The sequence below is a fragment of the Montipora capricornis genome, chromosome 4 (genome assembly GCF_036669925.1).
Source record: "Montipora capricornis isolate CH-2021 chromosome 4, ASM3666992v2, whole genome shotgun sequence".
NCBI classification, from domain to species: Eukaryota; Metazoa; Cnidaria; class Anthozoa; order Scleractinia; family Acroporidae; genus Montipora; species Montipora capricornis.
In genome coordinates, this window is record NC_090886.1 from 15,736,777 (window position 1) to 15,754,606 (window position 17,830).

The window sequence follows — 17,830 nt, forward strand, 5'->3', positions numbered from 1 at the left end:
TGGTTGAGAAGGCCAACTCTTCACTAAAGGGCACCTGGATTGGGCTGCACAGGAAAGCTGATACGGAGTTCTATTGGCCTGATGACACACCATTAAGAGAAAGTTATGAGAAGTGGAGTGGTAATGAACCAAATAACGCTAGGGGAGACGAGGACTGTGTTTGGATGATAAATATCGAACCGGGATCATGGAATGACCAGACTTGCTCTTTTGTGGCAATGCTTCTTTGCCAGAAGTCCATTTGAGTCTTATGGTCATGGTGTATGAGGCCACGTAACAAACACAGCCATAACTCAAAAGGGACTTTGCCGAATTTTGGATCATGTAGATGTTTATGTATAGGATGTATATGTTTATGTATAGGTATTATGTTTTAGGTAGGGGACTTTGAGGTTCAAAAACAAGTCTGTTAGCATATGCGGCCAGGAACGCAAGAAGACACCATGGAATATTTGATATCAGGAAAATTAAGCAAAACTAATTCCTGATAACCTCTTATAATACAAATCCCATTCGCACCAAGGACTCAGCTTAACTCCCATTCAATGTAACAAAATCCCAGTTCCCAAATTTCATTTTTCCACCGGAAAATCAGGCCAATCCCAGCTCCCCTTGATGGCCCTCTTGAGAAACCGATATCGTACTCATCGCTTCGTGATTCGTCCGATATCGGTTTTTCGCGTGAATTTAACTTGAAATGCCCTCGTCAGGTAGTCAATTTTTCTCTAACATAGCAGAGGTGTAAAGGCTGCTTATATTTACATGACATAAAAATGTTAAAGATGTGAAAATCAAGAAATAACTAATTAGATACGAGAGACATAATCTTGAATTAAAACTGCAGTGTAAGGACAATAAGAGACAGCTTATTTATATAAGGTCGTTAATTCAGATCGTTAATACTGAGAGCATTTAAAAAATGAAGCCGCCAAACGTAATTGGTGTATGCTGCTCTTTTTAAGAACGCTAATCTCAAATTCATAATGAGATCAGTGCGAACCAGGCCATGTTTTTCGCGGAGGTGCTTGCCAACGGAAGAAGAAGACGTTTGTGTTCCTCGTCATACCGATGTAGGTGAGATAAACTAAGAATAAAGCCAGGATCTGAGCTAGGACTCGAGCCAGGATCCTAGCTAGGATCCGAGCCAGGATTCGAGCCAGGATCCGAGCTAGGATCCGAGCCAGGATTCGAGACCTAACCGAAACCTAACCTAACCTAACCTAACCGAGACCTACCCTAACCCTAACTAGACTAGAACCAACGCAAATAGACCTAACCTAACCGATTCGAGACCTAACCTAACCGAGAGATTAGAGAATAAATAGCGCAGAAAGCTTAAGCCTTAAGCTGGGCAGACCCCAGCCAATTAGGTGCTGTCCCGCCGTGGCTTGCATGCTCCATTGGGTGCGTGGAGATAGAGATCCATCTCGAAAAGTAGGCCATAAAACCCTGCACCAGGCACAAGTATACCTATAGCAAAGAAGACTCCAGCTCTTCGTTTCGCAAGCTGGAACGTTAGGACTATGTGTCCAGGCACCACCAGAAGCTAAACCAGAGAGTCTGGAACAACGCCTACCTCACAGTAGAGACCAAACTTCGCGTCTACCAGGCTTGCGTGCTTAGTACACTCCTTTAGAGCAGTGAGTCGTGGTCAGCCTATGCAAGACACGTCAAGAAACTTAACAGCTTCCACCTCAAGTGCCTGCGCCGTATTCTACACATTACTGACCTGGCAGGAGAAAGTCATCAACTCTGAAGTCCTGGAGCGAGCCGGCACAAACAGCATGTTCGCCCTTCTTAGTGAGAGGCGTCTGCACTGGCTCGGCCACGTCAGGCGTATGGAAGCGGGCCGCATCCCTAAAAACCTCCTCTACGGCGAACTGGCAGAAGACTCCCGTCCGATCTTTAGAAACTACCCCCTTTATTCCCTTTTTTGGTTCATTCATGGAGCGGATGAGGCATTAACTTGATAGAACAGATGTAGACGGAAGTTACAGGTTGCGAACTTCACCATTTTCATTCCCTTCAGTATTTCCAAACTCGCGTTTGGTGATTAGAACCCCGACTCTTTTCTAGCAGTTTGAGCGCGCGCTAGACTACTGGGCCACGAAATTCCGTACATATGTTGTACGCAAAAATTTACTTTGAAATACTTCCCGCCCACGAGGATTGACAAAGTAACCTCACACCTGAAAGTATTTAATAAAGTGGAAAGATAATTTTTCTTTGAGAACGGCAAGCTTTAAAGGTAAGAAGAATTTTCTTTCTTATTCTAGATCTTGCTTCGTCCTTGAGTGTTCCGCTGTGAACAATTGCGTAACGAATACGCCAATCTACCTTCGAACCAGTTTGTTCTGTCGTTCCAAAACATTTTGTGAATCGGACCAGTGTGTTCAATCGGCCATTGTGCCTAACATTTATCAATTGAACCAGTGTGTTCAATCAGCCATTGTGAGTAAACACCCGTTATTAAAAAGCACTGTTTGTTGATTCCAACGCCATTGCTCTCAATATATAAAGAAAAAAAACGTGAAAACGACATTAGGAAAAAGCCTTTAACAACCAAACACAAAAAGAAATCAAGTAAAAAATAGAACTTAAGGATCAATGTCTTCGTTACTAGGATTTTGCGTTGGTCCCCCATCCAAATACTAATCCCACTCGGAGGGCTTAACTTCAGACTCTCTTTCCGAGGGTCTTTCAATCGAACCAATGTGTTCAATCGGCCATTATACAGCTTTTTAAGTCAATACCCGCCATTAAAAAGCACTTTTTGTTGATTCCAACGCCATTCCTCTCAAAATAGGAATCAAAAAGTGAAAAGAACGTTAGGAAAAAGCCTTAAACAACCAAATACAAAAGAAATCAAGTAAGAAAAAAAAGATTAATGTCTCCGTCACTGGAATTTTGCCTTGGTCTCCCATAAAATAGTAACTCCACTAGGACGGGTTCAACTTTAGTGGAAACTTCAGACTCTCGTTCCCTGGGTCTTTCATGTCCCCACGCTCCCGGGAGATGAAAGATGTCATAAAGTTATACGTTATCGGTTATGTAAATGACAACAAAATAAATCGTGAAGGAAAAAAATAATAGAAGTGGCAATCAGGTCCACAACGCTCACGTGCTTTGTGATTCAACAATCGCTCAGCAGCACCACTGTTTGGGGATTCCATTGCCTTTCCTCCCAGTACAAGATTAAAAACCTTGAAAAGAGTGTTAGAAAAAAAAGCCTGAATTAGCCAAGCACAAAAGAGAAATTAAATAAAAGAAAGATGCATTATTCTAATTTTGTTTATACAAATTAACCAATTTCCAGTCAGTATTTCAAAGAAATCTCACCTTTTTATCCCGACCGTGAGTTCTCGAAAAGGAGCCTTGCATACGGCTGGCGCGCCTGAAATTTGAATTGACCAATCAGGATTCAGCAGGCGGGAAAAACTTAATTGTCCTGACTTCAATGAAAGTTAACAGGAACAGCATTGAAATAAGGCCATTTATCTCACTGGAAATGTCATTAAATATTCAGGAAAGGTGAAGTCTGCTATGAACCTAGAAGGTCCATCAGGCCGGCGCTTATCTCCGGTTTCTGAAAAGGTATTTGTAATTTTAAAAACCACATCAGACTGTAAAAAGTGAAAAATCTGAAACATTTTGTGTCTCCAAGCTTGCAATTTGGCGTCAAAAGATGGGTCACCGGCTTCCGGCATGGCAACTCGCTCGTATTTCGTAAAGTGTCTCCAGGTAGGGTTCTAGTTGTTCCTCGTCAAATTAAACCCGGAATTCTCAACTTAAATATTAGAAGAGGCCAAGTCAACTTTACCGTTTCCTTTATTTTTGTTATCTTTGAAGAAAAAGGCTATTATCTTGTCGTTTTGGTAGGACAGCTAAGTTTTGACTGCCGCTCGTACTGAGGGCGCAGCCGCGTATGCAAGGAAAGTAAATTCTGATCGTATTGCTGTGCTCAGCCTGCTTGTTTCCATTTACAAAGTTAGTAGCATTAAAACTAATACCTGCTAGTTAAAATTACTGACTCATCTTTCTGGTAAACTTTCGCCATTTTCCGAATTTTACCGGTGGTTCCGATTGACGAAACAACATTGTACATCCCACGGAAACGCCCTTGTAGGCGTCTTGTTTCCAAAAAAGCCGAGGGACAAGCTTTGCTGTCAGCGGTATCTACCATAGTGAAGAAAATCAATATGGCGGAACATGTGAAACATTGACGGGACATTTATTGTTTCTGTTAAATTTGCCAAAATGAGGCTACTAAAACCAAGCTGGGTTTCACACGAAGGTAAACTATTTTCATTTTCACTGCCTAAATTGAGATTTCTTGCATATTCCATAGTCAGCAAAAATCAGCTGTTTAGTTCTAGTACGTTGCAAATCACGTTTACTAGCTAAACTCCCGCGTGGGACTTCCAAGTATAAACAATTTCTGCAGTCCATGTCGGGAAAATTACCTCAAAGCGAAAGTTTCAACTTTTACTTCCCTTTCTAAATGACCCCAGTTTTGTGCTGACCTGCACAGTCAGCTGCGTTCTGGCCTCAGGGACCGCGGAGACCATTTTATAGTGGAAGGGCAATAAAATCTGACGACCAAAACAAATTATTAGCAGGAAAGATCATTGTTCCTCCATTTATTGTGTATTTCCATGTCATCTGGAGCCCAGATGACATTCAGAATCACCTGGGTTTTAAAGAACAAGCATCACACCAAGATCAGTCAAATTAGCGAGAACTTGATCACTGCAAAACAGACTCTAGTCAAATTAATGGAGTCCAAGTGCTGAAACTGGTAGACCTAAAAACCATTATTTTCATCAGGTGTTTCCATGTCATCTAGAGCCCTTGAAAAGCTGCTTTAGTGAAAAGATTGTTAAATCTATAATTTATATGGCTACTAACTTCTTCCTCCCCACCACTCTGACTAGAGCCTTCACTTCTATGTTGGGCAAAGTTCGGCTTTTAAAATTAAATTGCTTCCTTGAAGAGAATATTTGGACCACTGTGTTACAGTATTTCTCTAATTCCAACTCGTAAATTAAAATACATACTTCAGGTTGTAGCCTTATTTTGAACAACCTTGCCTTTTTATCTTTTCTTCAGGCAGACCACTCTTTTCCATAGACATTCACCCCGATGGGTCACGATTTGCTATTGGCGGCCAAGGTGTGTTCAGTGGTAGCAGAACATTTCACTCCCCTTCCAGCAAGTTTCATAAAATAATTAGGATAGTACACATACGAGTTAGGACAATGTGCAACCCATTGCTGCGAGCCATGTGAGCTATGACTGCGAGTCATGCGAACCAGCATGGCAAGCCTTGCGAGTCAGCATGCAAGTCACACAGTTATTGAAAGCTCAACGTTTTAAAATGGGTGCTTAGGCTTAATAACTGTTTATCAGTGCTATTTGAAATGCGTGCTTAGACTAAATGCTAAATTCGCATGGCTCGCTGGCTTGCAGATTTGTCCAGCCCCAACACGCACTCTCATTAGTCAATAGCTGTGTTTAGACAAGATTATGTACACCTTTTGCTGTTCATTTACACAAAATATACATTCATTTAGGTCGACAGTAGAAACTATATGGCAAATATCATTTATTAGCACTTTGGAATCCATGAACTTCATTAACGCAAACAAACTTTCAAAAACGCTATTTGCATATGTATTAACATTTAATAGCGTCAACGGATAAACAATTGCACCTTTGGACAATCACAGGTACCAAAATACTCTCAATCTCGCTCGATGGTTAATCATTAATTCCAATCAAAACTCATTTGCATAGTATGACAATCATTGGCATATTAGGGACATACAATAATGCAATTTGCATAGAGACTCACAATCAATTGCACCTTCATACAATCGTTTATTTGAAATGGTCAATCATTAACGTGAACTGACAAACGTTGGTATCTTTCGAATAAACAATAGGAAGAAAAAAACATTCATTAGTGTCATTCATCATAATTACATGTATTTTAAAATACTGAATGAAAATACTAGAGTACGTACATTATCATTTACATTTTGTTATTTTTTGCACAATCTTTTGCTGAAGCAAATATAAAATGAAGAACATTTTACATGACTGTACAGTACTGTAACAAACAGAGTATGCTGTTGCTATGAGTACACGTGTATGTACACACACTGGACACAGAAAGAACCAAAGAAAATCATGCCACCAAGAAACAGAATCTTACTTGAACAGCGTCTATATGTACTGTACTTGTTCATACAGTGTACTCTGTTTGTTGTAGTACTGTACGTGTAAAATGTTCTTAATTTTTATCTGCTTCAGCAAAAGATTGTGCAAAAAATAACGGCACCCTGCACTCCCATCCTATCTAAATCTGATGCTTACATTTCTAAACTTGCACATTTTCTCATGTGCCTTTACATATATTTTTATTTATTGGATACAGGAGATGACTCAGGGAAGGTAACTATCTGGAACATGGCACCTGTGAAAAATGAGGAAGATGAAATGAATGAAAATGTGCCAAAATTATTGTGTCAAATGGATAACCACCTTGGTATAGCTGGATGTTTCTAGTTATTGCAATAATTGTTTTGCTATTTTTGGCATTTTGTTCTTACATATGAGTGGCACTGCTGAGATGGTTATGGTTTCTTTTTAAGCTTGTGTTAACTGTGTTCGCTGGTCGTGTAGTGGAAAATATCTTGCTACAGGTGGAGATGACAAGCTCATTATGATTTGGCAAATGGCAAGGTATGAAAAAGACACAACTTTTAGTGATCGCTTCTACTGTAAATGAATGTATTCATAAATGATAAGACTGAAAAACAAACTTAAGCATGCAGTAGTACATGCGGAGGGACAACCTGTTGCAGTTAAAACATCAATTTTCTTGCTAACATCCTAATTTATTTGGCGGTCAAGATTAATGTTGATTTTCATTTAAGGGAATACTTGAGGCAATTTAATTAAGTTGGTGGCAGTCCCAAGTTCATTCAGCTTTAGAAGTCAAACTGTGGTTTTGCATCAAGAAGTAAACTTTAATTTTCCTAATTATTGGTCCCTTGTAGGCATTATCCAACCAGGAATGCTACCAGGAATAATTAATTTTTGTCTCTGGTTGTCTTAATTTGTGTGTTGTAAACAGTGGAAAACAGAAATGTCTTCTTTGTACTCAGAATTGGATGACAATATTTTGGGACATAAAATTACATAGTGTGACCTGCAATTAGCTCCAAAATAAATGCTTGGGGGGGAGGGGGGGGGGAGGGGGTTCCTTTGATTAATGTAGCATACTTATTATAGAGTCTGTATGTATCTATATGGCGAGTCTATAATAAAAATAAACTAGTAACAGTTCGTAAAAAGTTAATGTTGATCTTGTTAAGAGATGTTAAACTCGTTGTACTGTCATTAAAATGATTGATCAATGCCAGGTATTTAGCTCCCACTGCAGCATTTGGTGGGAACAGTGGCAAGTTAAACATTGAACAGTGGAGGTGTGTGTACACATTAAGGGGACATACTGGAGGTTAGTATAAGCAATACAACTGCACTTTGCAGTTCAAATACAAGTGAACCAAAATATACAATTAAAATGTGTATACATGTACTGTATTACGTTTATATGTGCAAGACCATACAAATATGTGTATTGACATAACAATTAGTTATACATTTGTATGATCTGATCTGATGATCTTCAGATTGTGTTTCTTTTGGCTGTGTTTCTTTGTTCACTCATGCAGAAAATTATGTCTACAAATAATTGAACTCTGAAATGCACTCGCTGCCCTAGAGGTGCATGTTCACAGTGGTCACTGGTTGTGATGTTTGTTACCGTTTGGATTGGGTCGTTTTGAAGCCTGATGCCCTCCCCTTGCACGCAACTACAGTCACTAACACTTCCCGGGTGTAACATTGTCCCAGAATCTGTGGAAACATCTGTACCAGAAACCAGTTCTTCCTTGTTGATTGGTTTGACCATGACATTGCACTGCAGCAAAGCCAACACTTGAAGCAAAAATACAGTACATCACAGTCACCTACATGTAGGACCTTCACCTATTCTATCAAATTCACCAACGCCACTAACACTTGCCCAAAGTCCTTCAGTGAGTCTTAGGTTGCGATGGCAGGGTTCTCTAATTACATGTAGGTGTACTGTTCCATGCACTGTCTTTGAAAGCATTCCGGATTCCCAAGCAGAGCTGCTGGAGTATATTAAACAAATATTGTACAGCAGCAAAAGCAGTGTATCAAATTCATCCAGTCACACTGGAATACCTCATTGCCCTCATTACAGTACAAAGTCATGTACCTAGTGACCCCTTCTGAACCATCAGTCATGCCTGCTGCAGGCAGGCAAAACTGTTCGTGTCTTAGTGCTCTAGCTATACCATTTCTTTTACCCCAGCAATTGGAAGGGCACAATGGTGTACTAAAGTTGAGTCCTGTACACATGCAGTCAACTACCGTAATTTCCGGGCGATTACCCGCGGGTAATGTGTTAATTTTTCCGCAAACAGTTCTTGGTGTGGGTTATAGGAAGGTGCGGGTAATGTGATAATTTTTAAATCTTCCAGTATAGTTTTAAAACTGTAAGTAGGGAAAAAATATAAAAGTCATTAATGAAACTTTTCCTAAAAACTGTGTATTGCCTTATTATCCTGCTTTAATTGCCTCATAGACTTAAATGCTCTTGATGAAAACCAATGCAAATTGAAAACACATCAACAAATATCGTTGGCAATCAAAATCGTTTATCAAGCGTGTGATAATACTTTCTTACTTTGCTAATTTCACAGCCTCTTTCTTTGTTTAGTTGAAAATAAAAACATTATTCACCAACTGGAATAATAAACTCAAAACAAAAGAATAAAAATGTGAAATAGCAGGCTTTAAAGTAATTCACACACAAGAACTGATGCCGACATGTTCATTTCATGGCACCGCTGCCGCCGCATAATTACTATGACACGCATAAGAAGTGATTGCACGCATGTAAACATAACATTCATGGACAAAATTTTAAAACACCAGCAAGCACTGCCTTGAGGTAGACAGTATTTTCTCATTTCAAGCGATTCCTTAGAGTCAGTAGATCCTGAGATACCGATTTTTTTTAGAACGGATTTTTACAAGCAGTATCATTCAATGGAAGATCAAAAACAATAGGTGTGAAAACTTACCAATTTCACGCTTAAGGATATTTTGTTAAAAAAACAATGGATAAGTTTTTATTTGATTCAAAACTTTATAAAAAGGTTATTGACTGAATGAGAAGTACACGCTTCAATCGTTTACGATAAGTGTAGCCACAAACAATTTTGAGTCAAAATGCATGGTGTAAACATGGACTTTAGAGTTTTACTTTTGAGTATAAGCTCAAAGTTCTCATTCGTGCAGATAACTTTGTGAGTTCACAAATTTCTTTTGTTTTTGGGTGCGGGTTATCTGTTAGTTCGGGTAATCTGTTGAAATTTTTCTTGTTATTGCAAAAAATGACCAATGCGGGTAATCAACCACGTGGGTAATCACCCAGAAATTACTGTTGTACACTATAGTGTACAGTGTGTGATACAGAAGGCATAACATGAATCTTTGGTTGATTTTATCTTTACGTGTACCTTTTGCGTTAGATGTATTAGACATTGCCTGGTCACCAGATGACAGCTTTTTGGCCTCTGGAAGTGTTGACAACACAATCACAATATGGAATGCTCAGAGATTTCCAGGTTTGACGTGTTTTTGGCTACATGTACACTGTACAACTTTGCTATATTAATTTTATATGTGTATACAGGCAGATCTTCTACTAGATAATTATGCTTAACTGCAATTCAGATTTTCATTGGAAAATGTTTCGAGGAAATATTAACCTACATTTAAGTTGATCTGAGGGTGTGTTCAATTGGGAAATCCAGATTTAGATCTAAAAATCTGGATCTTCGGATTTCCAATCGAACACAAAATCCGAAAACAGATTTCACTACGGAGTTTGTTAATTGAAATCCTTACCCAACATGGATTTCCGATTAGTGAATCTGCGACAAAATCCGTTTTCAGATTTTGTGTTCGATTGGAAATTTGAAGATCCAGATTTTAACATCTAAATCCGGATTTCCCAATCGAATGCACCCTGAGTATCCTGTTCAGTTATTTTCAGTGTAGCCACAGGTGTACTTTGTAGCTGTCGAGTAACATACATGTACATGGCATTTATAACTCTCTTTGCAGTTAAACTACAGTGTAGGTCAAGCGTGCTTTCTAATCTGGATTGTGGTTTGAAAAATGAATGATGATTATTATTGATTTAGAAAACATGACAGTTGTGAGGAAGGAAGGGTAACAATTAAGCAACTGTTGACGATGAAATGATACATACATGAACTGGATCATACATGAACTGCGGATATAAAATCAAGTGAAGCTAGGATCCTCGCAGTTATGAATGAAACTTTTTGCCATTGCAAGTTGGGAAGTTATAATAAGAATTTAATGTATTATGACGATTGTCCATTCAAAACAAAGATTGAAATTTCTTGTGGCACTTTAGGTTTTATTTTCATTACAGCTACCAAACTTTCAAACAACCACTTGTACAAAGTAGTTTAAAGTGTACTTCTTGTCACAATGCAAAAGCAAAATTGACTACTAGCCTGTTCCAATTGGTTTTGCTTCAAGGTCATGCCTGGATCGTGTTCAGAGGGCAAGCACAGCTCCTTTGGCTCAAACCTTGTTGAAATGTGGCCATAGAAATTCATTCACTGACTGCAAAAAAGAGTGATTAGCAAGGCAGATATTATTATTATTATTATTATTATTATTATTATTATTATTATCATAATAATAAGAAAAAAAACCTTTATTGAAAATCAATCAGTTAACACAGAAATTATTAACAATATAAAAAAAAATATTCTGTTCCAATTATAAAAAAACAGTTCAAGTTCATTGTTCATTTACACAAGCAAACAAAAACAAAAAAACCAAAAATATATATGCACATTTTATTGTTATTATTAGTATTAATATAAATAACTTTATTTTTAATTCGAATAAAACTGTTTAAAAATATACATGTATCTATAAGTATATAAAACAATCACAAATCTAAAAAACTATTCCCAGTAATAATGAAAATGTATATATAAAAGTTATAGAACCTAGATTTTCGCAAGGCATCTATCTAATTCAAAGTCCGCTTCTTGAACATTACTTCTAATTGTTCTTTTAGCTGTTCTTGACCCCCTAAGACAGAGTAGAGCCGACCTAAGGATGGCAAAGGAGACTTTAGAACGTATCCAAGAGACGGTGGTGGCATAGTTCTCTCCTTTCTTCGCTGCGACTAGCTCTGCCAACCTGTTATGGTATCTCTTGCACTCTTCTCCCATGCCACCTGTTGTTGTAAATACTAACGGTGTAAATGTTCCCTGTTCCACGTCCATCACTCTTCGCGTATACAATCTCTTCTTGTCATTCCCCTGCTGCTCGTATCCCTGCTCGAGGTCCAGGTCTCTCTACGAATCAGCCCTGGGCTAGCCCACCCGTACATCAAAGAACGCTGACCTTTTACTATCAAAGAACGCTGACCTTTTACTATTACTATTACTATGATTATTATTATTATTATTATTATTATTATTATTATTATTATTATTATTATTATTATTATTATTATTATTATTATTATTATTATTATTATCATCATCACTTGTAATCCTTGGCTTGCTTGTTTAGTCTCTGAAGCACCGGGTCTAACCCATGGGCCTTAGGTACCAAAGAGTTCACTTCATTGACAGAACCTCTCTCAAGATGCGCAAGGCTGTTGCCTAACAGGAGCCCGGTAGCCTGGGGCTCCCAAAGAATAGCTCTGGGCGCCTTAATTTTTCACAGCAACACCTTTCACTTCAATTGTTGGGCTCCTAAGTTGTCAGCGCTTAGCTCTGAGGGCCCCTTTAAAATTTTCTTAGGCAGCAGCCTTGATGCGTGCTGATCCCAGAAGAGAGCTTCTTCTTCTTCTTCTTCTTCTTCTTCTCCTTCTTCTTCTTCTTCTTCTTCTTCTTCTTCTTCTTCTTCTTCTTCTTCTCTTCTTCTTCTTCTTCTTCTTCTTCTTCTTCTTCTTCTTCTTATTATTATTATTATTATTATTATTATTATTATTAGCTTTGATGATCCATACGATGTTTTTGAAATTCATATTTAATCAATACATGTTTCGGATGAAACATCATCCATCGTCAGTTGACAAATGAGAAATAAACTAAAGTTGAGCAATAAATAGTGTAACAAAGTGAGATATAACATGAATAATTAAGGATGAAGGCGAGAGCAGAATAAAAACACCCAACCACGACACAAAACAGAAAAAACCAAACTGTTTAAACTAAGAAAGGAGACTAATTAGTATGAAAGGGATAAATTAAGATGTTTGACTTGGGAATTTAAAGATGGCTGCTCCCAAAGGATGTGCATGGCTTCTTTGATTTTCAATTGGAAACGTGTGGAAGCAGAGTCGAGAATTTTAAAACAGTCTGCTGAACACCGGGAGCGACAATTTTCTGAACCTCTCAAGTGATTAAATATGTGGGATTGTTTGTCGGAGGCGAGATGTTCACGTGGCGAAATGTCTATTGGTTTCACCAATATAACAGGCATTACAGCCTGCACATGAAAATTTGTAAATGACTCGCGATCGTAAACCCGCAGGGATAGGATCCTTCGCCCCAAACCAACTCCTAATTTTAAACGGGGTGAACACCAACTTAATTTCCAGGTCGCTGCAAAATTTGTTGACTAATTTCTTAATTCTGCGTTTTGTTATGATGGAAAAGGGACCGATGTACGGTAATTTAAAATACAAACAATTGTCCTTCCGAGCAACACTCTGAGAGGAATCGGAGGTAAAGTAATTGTTGAGAAATTTTCTAACAACATTCTCGATAACGCTAGAAGGAAACAAATTCTTCCTTAATGTTTTGGTAAGGTTGCTTATGTCCAAGTGAAAACCAGTCCAAGTATTATTAATTTTAAATACTCGGTCAACCAGAGTGCGTACTAGTCCTAATTTGTAACTAAAAGGTACAAAGCTTTAATAATTAGTGAGAAGACCTGTGTAGGTCTTCTTGTGGAAAACCGAGGTAATAATGCCCTGATTACTATGGTTATCTAAAAGCACATCTAAGAAGGGAAGCTTGTGGTTTTCTTCCTTCTCCATAGTAAACTTGATGTTAGGATGCTGGCTGTTGATATAACTAAAGAAAGATAAAGCATCCTGCTCGGTATTAAACAAAGCAAAGGTGTCGTCGACATATCTACGGTAAAACTCGATACCTGAATTGTAATTCTCTAACCAGCGTTTCTCATGGTGACCCATAAAGAGATTAGCTAATACAGGAGCAAGCGGGGAGCCCATGGCTACCCCATCAATTTGATCGTAAAAATTACCCAAAAAGGGTAGAAGGAAGAAAACCACAAGCTTCCCTTCTTAGATGTGCTTTTAGATAACCATAGTAATCAGGGCATTATTACCTCGGTTTTCCACAAGAAGACCTACACCGGTCTTCTCACTAATTATTACAGCTTTGTACCTTTCAGTTACAAATTAGGACTAGTACGCACTCTGGTTGACCGAGTATTTAAAATTAATAATACTTGGACTGGTTTTCACTTGGACATAAGCAACCTTACCAAAACATTAAGGAAGAATTTGTTTCGTTCTAGCGGTATCGAGAATGTTGTTAGAAAACTTCTCAACAATTACTTTACCTCCGATTCCTCTCAGAGTGTTGCTCGGAAGGACAATTGTTTGTATTTTAAATTACCGTACATCGGTCCCTTTTCCATCATAACAAAACGCAGAATTAAGAAATCAGTCAACAAATTTTGCAGCGACCTGGAAATTAAGTTGGTGTTCACCCCGTTTAAAATTAGGAGTTGGTTTGGGGCGAAGGATCCTATCCCTGCGGGTTTACGATCGCGAGTCATTTACAAGTTTTCATGTGCAGGCTGTAATGCCTGTTATATTGGTGAAACCAATAGACATTTCGCCACTCGCATCCGTGAACATCTCGCCTCCGACAAACATTCCCACATATTTAAGCACTTGAGAGGTTCTGAAAATTGTCGCTCCCGGTGTTCAGAAGACTGTTTTAAAATTCTCGACTCTGCTTCCACACGTTTCCAATTGAAAATCAAAGAAGCCATGCACATCCTTTGGGAGCAGCCATCTTTAAATTCCCAAGTCAAACATCTTAATTTATCCCTTTCATACTAATTAGTTTCTTTTCTTAGCCTAAACAGTTTGGTTTTTTCTGTTTTGTTTCGTGGTTGGGTGTTTTTATTCTGTTCTCGCCTTCATCCTTAATTATTCATGTTATATCTCACTTTGTTACACTATTTATTGCTCAACTTTAGTTTATTTCTCATTTGTCAACTGACGATGGATGATGTTTCATCCGAAACATGTATTGATTAAATATGAATTTCAAAAACATCGTATGGATCATCAAAGCGATATCTTACTTCGTGCTGCTAAGAAGTTTTGGTATTATTATTATTATTATTATTATTATTATTATTACAGTAATAATGCTGCAAAACAAAGCTGGAAGAGAGGTTAATGCACCAGTCAAGGTAAACCCCTGCCCTCCCAACCCCGGGGATTACTATACAATGTAAGCATTTGCCATTTCTAATGGGAGCTAATGCCTTGCTATGTGGGGAAATTCTAGGCTCTCCAATCCCCAGCCCTTTTCTAGGACAACTCCAGATTTTAAAAGGTTTCATAGTTGATGTTCTCAACAGACAAAAGCTGAAAGAAAAGAGAGAAAGGAGAGTTGAAACATTTCTTTGAATGTTAAACAAGAATTTGCTTGTTTAGTTTTATTTTTTAAATAAAATAATACATGTAGTGTACATGTTCAACAAAAAAAATGAGGAGAACAAAATTTGTACTCCTCTGGAATATTACAATAATTTCCAGGCGGTTCTTTGAGAACGAATCCAATGTGGCGTGTGAATGAGCTTTTTCATGCCAAAATTGGATCTTCCAGTATTGCCAGGTGCAACTCTTGTTAAAATAAATTAAAAATCCGTAGCTGTTTTCACTGCTTTCTTTCTTGTTTTTTTTTTTTTTTTGCCTCCAATCTAAAACATGCATACCTCCTAATCCTTGCATAATGTAGTGTAAGTATAGTTTGTAATGAAAGTAGTGGTCATAGTTAGTGTAGTGTATTATAGCGCTGGTAGACATCGAACGAACATTGACCCGAAGTAAATTCGTCCACCTAAAATGAGCATTTCACTACCTAAAACATGATTTATTTTGCAAACTTCAACCAAAGAGCAAAAAGTACAAATGCGATATGAATTACAGTGGTTATCAGTAACACACACGCCTCAACGACATTTTTTCATATTTCGAAAGTAAAATTTAAGTGGATGTCAATCTAATGTTTCCATGACGAATTCAACTGCTCCCAAGAAAACAGGACTATCGTCATGGAAACATTTGATTGACGTTCACCTAAATTTTTGTTTCGAAATATGAAAAAATGTTGTTGAGGGGCTTCTGTGACTGACAACCGCTGTAAAGTCCTCCACGAAGAATGAAAAGATATTATTTCCACCAATAAATGAAACACTTACCATGAATTCCTGCTTCACTGCACTTCACAATTCACTTGACTTCGTGCAATTACAGCGGAAACGAAAATGGGCGGCTGTTTTCAAGTCTAATCCCGTCTCCACCCAAGGTATGTTCCAAATAATGCTAATGTATCATCTACTGCGGCACATTATATTTGTGCCTAATCATTGGCTAATCCACGCATATTCCCAGGGTTGTTGGTGGTGGGGGGAATTTACATTGACTGGAGCATAACCTTCCACATGATACAGCTTTAATTCATTAAAAAAATACAACTGTATATATTGCTGGGACTGATGTGCTATTTAATTAAACTGAATAAACTTTTTTTCTAGACATTATGACTGTCTTAAAAGGACACACTGGATTGGTAAAAGGTGTCACATGGGACCCAGTTGGCAAATATCTGGCCTCTCAGTCAGATGATAAAACTTTAAGGGTGTGGCGCACCGCGGACTGGCAGCAAGAAACTTTTGTATCAGAGCCATTTGCTGATTGTAGTGGAACAACTCATGTTTTGCGCCTCAGCTGGTCTCCAGATGGACACTATGTAGTATCAGCACATGCCATGAACAATGCTGGTCCAGTGGCTAAGATTCTTGAACGTGATGGATGGAAGATGAAAATGGATTTTGTTGGTCACAGAAAAGCAGTCACTTGTGTGGTGAGAATAACGCTTTTATTAACAGACCTAAACCGGCCTGACTTAGTGTTTTACTCTGTCTAACGCCAGACAGTTTTACAATGGGGAACCCACAGGAGTCAATGGGATAATATACATAATAGTAATAAAATACATGTATATTATTTATTTATAATAACCAAAATAATAAAAGATAATGAATAACTTAGCAATGATGATGATAATACTTAAAATAAAATAGATAAATTGTTTAAAGGCTAAAACCAGATTGTACATGAAGATGTTTCTTGCGCTACTTGTAGAAAAGTTTGCTGTCACAGTGGTAGTCAGGCACCTCCAAATGGCAATTCCAGCAATTGAAGGCAAGGTGCCAGCAGGGTTGGAAACTAAAATTTTGGAGCACTGACCCATTGGGCGAGTACATGTAACCTTAAAATTGCACTCACCAAATGAAGATAACTTTTCACTTGCCCAACTGGTTTCCTCTGTGGAAAAATTAGACCCAGCCACCACCCCTACTTCCTTCTCAAGTCCTCCCCTTAAACAAGAAGTAAAGTATGCAAAGTTCTTTAATTTTTTACCATGTTTGTTTCTTTATAATACATATTATTAAGCTAGTGTAAGGCTGTTACAAAGGTTCCAGCAGTTCAAACTATTGACCTACAGTGTATCTGTCAAGTATCCCAAAGTTTTTGAAGGTATTTTAGAACATGATGATGAGTGATGTAAAGTCACTAACCTTGCAGCTTTGCCTCCTTGCCTTGTTTGGCAATTGCTTCAAAGACGGGAATCTCTTAATTCAATGAAAAAGGAAGACGTGCAGTTTTACTGACACATTGTGACGTAAAAAGTGTGGGAAATGGCTATCGGGAAAAAAACGAAAAGCGGTATTTCTTTATGCAAGTTGAAGTGAAAGCCATGTTTGTCTACTTGTGATCGACTGCCAGGTTGGTTGGGAATTTCCAAAAGGTGAACATCTACATGTATGGTGTTGTATTATTTTAACTCAGTCGAAAGTACAAAACACATGTATGTTTACACTAATTTTGAACAGAACATTCTTGAAAAAGCGTATGCACCAGCGTATGAGTTTAACACTGGCCTGAGCATGTGGCAAACGCTAATTTCCAACCCTGGTCAGGTATCCATTGGCAAGTGTACCCATGGCTACGTAAAATGTCTCAGCTTTGTTTCTATTACATTATTTTAACCCCGTTGAAAGTAGAAAACACATGTATGTTTACGCTAATTTTGAACCGTACATTCTTGAAAAAGCGTACGCACCATTTGAACCAGGTGAGTTTAACACTCGCCTGAGCATGTGGCAAACACTAATTTCCAACCATGGTCAGGTATCCATTGGCAAGTGTGCCCATGGCTATGTAAAGTGTCTCAGCCTTGCGGGTTTGGGTGAGTTACATTGTATGGGTGTATATGTATAGGAACTCTTTATTGTGTGCCTGGCTGTAGAGCTTTAAAGTGTACATGTAAGTTGTACTCAGTATTCGTGAAATGGTCAATGAAGGGGCTATGTCATGTTG

The 17,830-nt window shown here is 38.2% G+C and overlaps 1 protein-coding gene and 1 long non-coding RNA gene across 2 annotated transcripts in view; one reads left to right on the forward strand and one right to left on the reverse strand.

Moving 5' to 3' along the window:
• Positions 1-2,183: 2,183 nt before the first annotated feature.
• On the reverse strand, positions 2,184-17,085 carry LOC138045665 (uncharacterized). Its single transcript, XR_011131639.1, has 4 exons — positions 17,029-17,085; positions 16,736-16,827; positions 3,340-3,394; positions 2,184-3,203 (listed from the first exon to the last, which is right to left on the reverse strand). It is a non-coding gene; the product is annotated as an uncharacterized lncRNA (long non-coding RNA).
• The window catches only part of LOC138045663 (protein HIRA-like), a 49,537-nt gene continuing 35,896 nt past the window's right edge, over positions 4,190-17,830 (forward strand). Inside the window, exons 1-7 of the mRNA XM_068892238.1 lie at positions 4,190-4,294; positions 5,110-5,172; positions 6,440-6,550; positions 6,657-6,747; positions 7,431-7,525; positions 9,636-9,731; positions 15,982-16,310. Of these exons, the coding sequence (XP_068748339.1) occupies positions 4,258-4,294; positions 5,110-5,172; positions 6,440-6,550; positions 6,657-6,747; positions 7,431-7,525; positions 9,636-9,731; positions 15,982-16,310 (822 nt within the window). The 5' untranslated portion in view covers positions 4,190-4,257. The remainder of the gene's footprint in view (positions 4,295-5,109; positions 5,173-6,439; positions 6,551-6,656; positions 6,748-7,430; positions 7,526-9,635; positions 9,732-15,981; positions 16,311-17,830) is intronic.